This window comes from Lontra canadensis, unplaced genomic scaffold (genome assembly GCF_010015895.1).
Source record: "Lontra canadensis isolate GAN:19392208 unplaced genomic scaffold, GSC_riverotter_1.0 scaffold16, whole genome shotgun sequence".
NCBI lineage: Eukaryota > Metazoa > Chordata > Mammalia > Carnivora > Mustelidae > Lontra > Lontra canadensis.
In genome coordinates this window covers 25,152,172-25,158,841 of record NW_022631010.1, presented here as the reverse complement: position 1 = coordinate 25,158,841, position 6,670 = coordinate 25,152,172, and the positions used below count along the sequence as shown (strand labels likewise).

The 6,670-nt window shown below is 46.9% G+C and overlaps 1 protein-coding gene across 1 annotated transcript; it reads right to left on the bottom strand.

Moving 5' to 3' along the window:
- Positions 1-535: 535 nt before the first annotated feature.
- Positions 536-6,295, bottom strand: CST8 (cystatin 8). The gene is made up of 4 exons (XM_032859404.1): positions 6,144-6,295; positions 5,584-5,867; positions 2,154-2,267; positions 536-644 (listed from the first exon to the last, which is right to left on the bottom strand). Exons 2-4 carry the CDS (start codon positions 5,857-5,859, stop codon positions 561-563), a joined length of 474 nt encoding a protein of 157 aa, XP_032715295.1. The 5' UTR covers positions 5,860-5,867; positions 6,144-6,295; the 3' UTR covers positions 536-560.
- Between the last annotated feature and the right edge of the window lie 375 nt (positions 6,296-6,670).

Here is a 6,670-nt window from a genome sequence, read left to right as displayed (position 1 = left end):
GTGACCATTGTTGACATTTACAGGAGAAGAAACACAAGTTTCCCAATTCACAGAAACCCCACAGGGGAAGACTGCTTCTTCTGCAGGAGCTCTCCCAGCCCAGGTGAACTGTGGACTCAGAACTCTCAGGAAAAAGAGCCTCAGGCTGAAAAGAAGGCTTCCAGAAGGAACCTGTTGAGTTAGCACCCACTGGCTTCAGACCTTTGGAAGGGGTTATTACCCAATCTAAAATGAATCCCTCCTCAAATTTGCAGTGTGGAATGGAATGAGACCTCACTCCATCCTTTGTACTCAGGGACAAACTTATTCCTGGTGGTGAGTCACCAAGTTGGCCAAAGTCAAGGGGTTTCCCTTGAGGCCAAAAAAAAAAAAAAAAAAGGAAGGAAGAAAAGAAAAAGGAATTGGACGTACCCATCTTTTGTCACGACCTAATAAGAAACTAGGAAACAAAATAAGGAAAGATGCATGCATGAGGAAACCACGTTGGTAACACAGCACATGCCATTTATCTCTTCACAGAGAAAGGTGGTGGTGGTGGGAGGGGGGGACTTCAGAACCCCCTAAGCGTCTGCACACTGCTTCTTCATCACCATGAATTCACCATTCCAGGGGAGTGCTCCAACCAAAAAACTGCACATTACTTTCTGAAAAAGACCACAACCACAGCAAAATCAGTAATACCAAAAAAGAGGGGAAAATATGTCCTGTTGTTAGGTATTAGCTTAGGAATATGCTGGAGGATGGGTCATCAGCCATCAATGAGTGCTCCTAGGAATCTGCTAGACCTTTGCAGCCATCAGTGGATACCTGGAGGGGTCTCTGTTCCCATAAGCACCAGGGATAGAAAGCAAATACTAACAATCATCATGTTTTGCTGAGAGATCAGATGTAAACTTGATTTTATTTTTAATTCTCTCTAATATTTTCTGTAGTGTAAAGAAAGCAATTCTATGTCAGATATGATCTAATGTATGTTATCTTAAATAATTAAATAATGTATTTTGTTCTAATAACAAGTCTAATAATGCCTTTTGTTCTAATAACCAGACCAGTCTGGAGGGCTCTAGGGCCTACCATCTTTTATTCCAAAGAGACTTTCTCTCCATTTCAGAACATAAGCAAGAGCATGAAGGACCATAGGAGAAGAGAGGGAAATCCAAAGGGGGAGAAATCAGAGAGGGATTTGAACCATGAAAGACTATGGGCCCTGAGAAACCATTGGGGTTTTCAGAGGGGAGGAGTGTAGGGGGATAGGGTAACAGGATGATGGGTATTGATGCTCTGATGAGCACTGGGTGTTACACTTACTAATGAATCATTGAATACTGTGTCAAGGACTAATTATGTACTATACAGTACTATACAGTGGCTAACTGAACATTAAAAAGAAAGAAAGAAAGAAAGAAAGAAAGAAAGAAAGAAAGAAAGAAAGAAAGAAAGAAAGAAAAGAAAAAAAGAAAGAAAAAGAAAGAACTACAGACCTGCAAAAAGCCTTCACCAAAATCACACTTAGGACTTGGATCAATGTGGGGCTCTCCCACTTCTGAGATCAGAAATACAGGCTTGAGGCTAAAAAACCCCGGGCCAGATCAGCCCTTTTTTGGGGGGGGTCTCTGGGCTCTTCCATGACCTTCCTGGAAATCATGGCTGAGCCTGGCGAGAATCAACTATAAGTGTGAGGGGATGGGAACACTGTCCGGCCTAGTCACTGCTTAATCTCCAGCACCCGAAATACCACCTGGGGCAAAGTAAGCTTTGATGCATAGCTGAGTGGATGAATGAGTTTCCTTTTGTGTCTTCACAAGAATGAGCAATCCGGGCCCAGCAATGGCTGAGTTGCTCTAGGTCCTCTGGGTCCAAGAGGACAGACTTTCAATGAACATATGTTGTCAAGTTTTCCTACACCAAGAGGCCAGAGTTGATGAATCCCTTGCAATAAGGGTGACCCTGGCAGCATTCTGCCCCCAGGAGGAGGGATAGGGAAAGACTCAGAGGGGTTCATCACATTCCCTTGTTGTCTATCCTCTGCTCTAAAGCCCACTTCTGGGGAAGAACTTTGGGAGTGATCCAGGCCTCAGAGGATACAGGCAACCCGAGTTCTTCTGTCTGGGGCTCAGAGCAGCCAAGACCATCACAGAAATTTGGTCACCTACCTTTTCCAGTTTAGAGTTCTCTTGAATGGAACAGTTTTCGGTACTGTTTGAAAACTTTCTACAATTGCTGCGTCCAATTATGACATCAATAAAGTATTCCAAACGATCCGTAACCTGTCAATTAGCAATGGTGTCATTTTATTCAAAAGATTTTTATTTTACTTTCTTTAAGTTTTAGCCAAAAAAAAAACAAAAAAACAAAAAAACCCCACAAACAACAACAACAAAACCACTCTCCCCTTCATCCTCTCTCCCTATCGCCTAATCCCCATCCCCTCTCTTCAGAGTCCCAGAGTCCAGGGCATGCCCATGGTCCATGAAGGATCAAAGAGAAGAACAAGGTCACCAGAACCATCAGCTGTCCTGGGCCTGAGATACTACAGGTTCCCACAGGCCAGAAGAAAGGACAGGCCCTGCGGCCGCATTGGATGCTCCTCTCTGATTCCTTTCCCACACCCTCCCTCCGAGTCTGCTATCTGGTTATATCTCTTGCTTTGGAGGGTTTCTCCACCACCTTAGCCAGCAGTCCTTAAAGGGGCCGTGCTAGCCGGAGTTGGTTTTGCTGTTCTCTGTTGAGTGTTTTGTAAGCAGAGAAGCAGTAGGTCCGCAGTAAGACATCAGTAGTTTCTCAACTCACTAATGGCTGAGTGTGGTTAAGACCACTCATGATGCTCATTTAAATCACTTTTTATCTGATTTTAAGAGATTATAGCAGGAGGCAAAGGGGGTGTCTTTCCTCATGGCTGTCTTCAAGTCTTTAATAAAATTGTATTACATTTTAGCTACATTCCAAAGAGTTAACAAGGTGACTCTGGCCTGCCATGGGGGAGAAGCTGGTTAGTTGACATCAACAAGACACTGACAGAGTTGCCCCTAGGGTTTGAGTGTTAAGTTGGGAATCTCGAAAATATCATGGAGGCAAACCCAAACCCAACAGCACTTGTTTCAGTCCTAATACATGCTAACCCTCACCAGGTGCTTGTTCTTTGCCTGACACTGTTCCTCGAGATTGGCATTACAGTAACTCAGGCTGCACACGAGCCCTCTACTGGGAGGCTGTCACTCCCTCTGTTTTCTGTAGGGAAACTGGGCAGAGGAACTAAGTGACCCTCCATCTAGCAGGTGAGACCCAGGGCTCCAACAGAGGTAGGTGCCCAGAACTAAACTTAAATCCCTAATCCCCGTGATCCACCCTTTCCACACTTCTGCCCTCTCTACTCAACCAGACAGAGAGCAGCAAAGGGCTACGATGTGCTCATTGCCAGGGAAATGCAAACCCGACCTGAGGGAAGCTAAAGGCTGTTGGTTACATGATCACTTTCACTGAACACTCACAATCCTTTCTAAAAATAACTAGACCAGAATTACAGTTTTAAAACCCCAGTCTGATCACATGGATCCCAAGACCTCCCTGACTTAATGTCTATGTGGCTTCTCAACACTCCTAACATAAAAGGTTTTTCCCATGACCTTCAAGGCCCTGAGGAGTCTGGCTCCCGCCCACCTCTCTGGCCAGTCACATTGTCTCCTTTGAGTTGCTGAGTGAGCCATGTCCCTTCCAAGTGGCAGCCAGCTATGCCCAACTGCTCTTCCTAACCCCCGTGCAGTCCCCCAATCCTCCTGGCTCCCCTCCTGTAGCAGATGCTGTGAATGGTGCCCATGTCCTTTGCTGTTCCCAAAAACTGCCATTTCCTGGGGCTCCCTGCCTGGAGGCTTCTTGACCTGCAGGAGCCAAGAGCACCTCTTAGCCAACAGTGGACGGGAGTTGATGGTAAGCAACTGAGCTTCCCTCCTTGCAGGGTGGCCAAACTCTGAGGCAGGCTCTGCATCTTTTCCCAAGGCCACAGGGAGGCCCATAGTGGTCACCTGCACAGTAACTCCCTCCCCTCTCTCCCTCCTCCTCCGGCCTTCTGGTGCTTCCTGGGATGGCCTCCCAAATAAACTACTGGCACTTGAATTCTAGAACTAGGATCGGCTGTGGGAAACCTAAACGAAAAGACTTCAAACCAGCATCCTTCACTTGATTCCCTCCTAGTTTGCCCTCAGGTTTAGCACCAATATCACTCCCCAGAGAGGTGATTCTCAGCTTTGACTGTGTATTGGGATCACCTGGAAGGTTTTAACACATTGTGAGACCTGGGTCCCACCTAGAGATCCTCATTTAATTGGTGACGGTGAGGCCAGGGCAGTAAAACATTTGCAAGTTCCTCAGGTCCTTGCCGGGGAAGCCTTCCCCTGACCTCTGGACCCCCGGGTACTGTGTCATCAGGTCAGATGCCCCAGCTCTCATGTTGGGTTTGGCACTGTTCCTTTCTGATTAGCCTGATGGATCCCTACAAGTCTGATTATTTCTGTCCATCTTACCACCTCACCTACAGCAGCTAACGTAGAACTGGTGTGAGAGAAGCTCACTGAATATGTGTGCTACTTGGGTGCCAAAGAAAGACAATTGCAAAGGAGTCTGGTGAAGTTACAAGAGGAAGAATCCATTCCTCTATTTCAAAGGGCTCCAGGAGTTCTCCAGGTGGATTGTGCAGTGTGCCAGTCAATAAATAGAGGGCCATCAGCATGATATACTGGAAATTCTGACTGTCAGCTCACAAGGTCCCAAAAGGATGGGGTCATAAGTGCCAACATGTACACTGGCTCAGCTTCTGCAAATGGACACACCATACGGAGATATAAAAACTGGAGTAAACTCCACCAACAATGACCTCTCTGTTGAGTATCTTTACAACTCACTCCCGCAAGTTTCGTGGTAGAATTACAAGCCACACCATGAACCTGCAGACGGAGGATGGTACATTAAGTTCAGTCCCCACTATGGGGTCTTCTTCTTGACCATGGCATACAGGGCCATGTGTTGCAAGCTCCAGGGAGTGTCATCCTCAATGGAATCCAACTAAGCAATGTTTCCTAGCACTGGGCCATGCCTGACTCTGTGAGGAGGGTTTTAGGAACTCAGAATCAGATTGTCTCCACTTGCACTAAACAAATGTTGGATTCAAAGAATTATAGACTATAGGAGAAGAGAAATTATTACCTATATATTAGATAGACCACATGCCTCTTTTCAACCCCACAATCTACCTTATATGGATAGATTGAAATGTTGTCCATGGCAGCATTATTCCAGAATATTCATGGCACTCAATTTGTCTCCCAACCCTAGCAAATACAAATCACGAGCATTTGATTTGCAGTTTGGAGTTTGAGTGAGTTAGTACACATAAAGTACTTAGAACAACAGTGGAAGCATACATAGAAAGTGCAGGGATGTCACAGTGACATGCAAAGGTATAAGTAACTTGATCACTCACATACTTAGGACTTTTGTATATCATTATTTTTCTCCCATGAACACTCTTTCAGTCTGGCTTCAATCGGGGCCACCATAGGCACAGTGCTTAGTGGGAGGGAACATCTTTACCTGCAGTTGGACTTGTACTGTCTTGACCACTTGGAAGAGGTACTTATCCTCACTTTCTTTGTTGTATTCTTGCATGGCAAACCAGAGACACTGCTTCACGTTGGCATTTGAGGCATTGATCACTTTTAATTCCTTCAACACCTTGACCTTATTTTTGCCTGGGTCTGTGCTGGCCACCAGGGCCACCAAAATGGTGAGCAGGAGCAAGCAGGTCCCCCAGGATCTAGTCATGGGCCCTCTGTCCCGGGACACAAGCAAGCCCCCTCGTTCTCCCATGGCTGGAGCTGCAGGTAGGGTGGGATGGCTACGGTTGCTGTAGGTTCAAAGATCTAAAATAGCATCAGCCCAGTTGGATTCAAGAAAAAGCCATTAGGTTCCCCCTTTAGGGCTACCCCTGTCTCCGAGGAAATCAACCCACAAGAAACCAGTTAAATAGTCCCTGCTACTGGCCTTCTGCCATCCATCCCCCAGCTGTGGTCTGCAATTCCAAGGAGAACACTTAGACCCAGGTCTGCTAGGACCTAGACTAGTCACCTTACCACCCACTACTGCTTCCGCACCTTAGGCCTCTAAGATGTGACTGTGGAAAGTGTTGCTGCCCCAAGTTTTCCTGGCTTTGGCTCTCTGGGGTCTCTCCAACCTGCTATACCCACTGGCTGCTCCCTCTTCCTTGTGCAGTTGGCTGTAACCCACACCTCAGCCAGTGGTTCTCCTGGGTCTCTAGCACTCAGTTTGTGCCTAATCTCTGTTCAGGCCACCCCCCCTCACTCCTGATCTCTTCTCTGTCCATGCCCCTATAGGCAGGGCACACTTTGTGACATAATTCAGCACCTGTGATGCAACCACTGTCCTTTGGTGCAGAGAGCTCACACACAGCAGGCAAGCTGTGGGGACCATCCAGAGGTCTCCTGCTCACCTGCACAGTAACCCCAGCTTCCTCAATGCCTGGCCTCAGGACCCCCTCTGTTTGGGCCAATAGCACTTTCCTCTGCTGTCCTACCAGGGTAAGGGTCACCCAGCCAACCTGACGGCCAAACAGGTGCTTTAGCAAGAGGGGGCGTATACATGCCCTGAGCTCTAGAGATTT

What these genes read in the sequence shown, in the direction of transcription:
- CST8 (XM_032859404.1), bottom strand. Translation starts at nt 5,859, where the DNA reads ATGGGAGAACGAGGGGGCTTGCTTGTGTCCCGGGACAGAGGGCCCATG. An exon ending in CAGTACAAGTCCAACTGCAG is followed by an intron (nt 2,268 to 5,583) that starts GTAAAGATGTTC and finishes GCTAATTGACAG; the next exon opens with GTTACGGATCGTTTGGAATA. An exon ending in AGAACTCTAAACTGGAAAAG is followed by an intron (nt 645 to 2,153) that starts GTAGGTGACCAA and finishes GGTCTTTTTCAG; the next exon opens with AAAGTAATGTGCAGTTTTTT.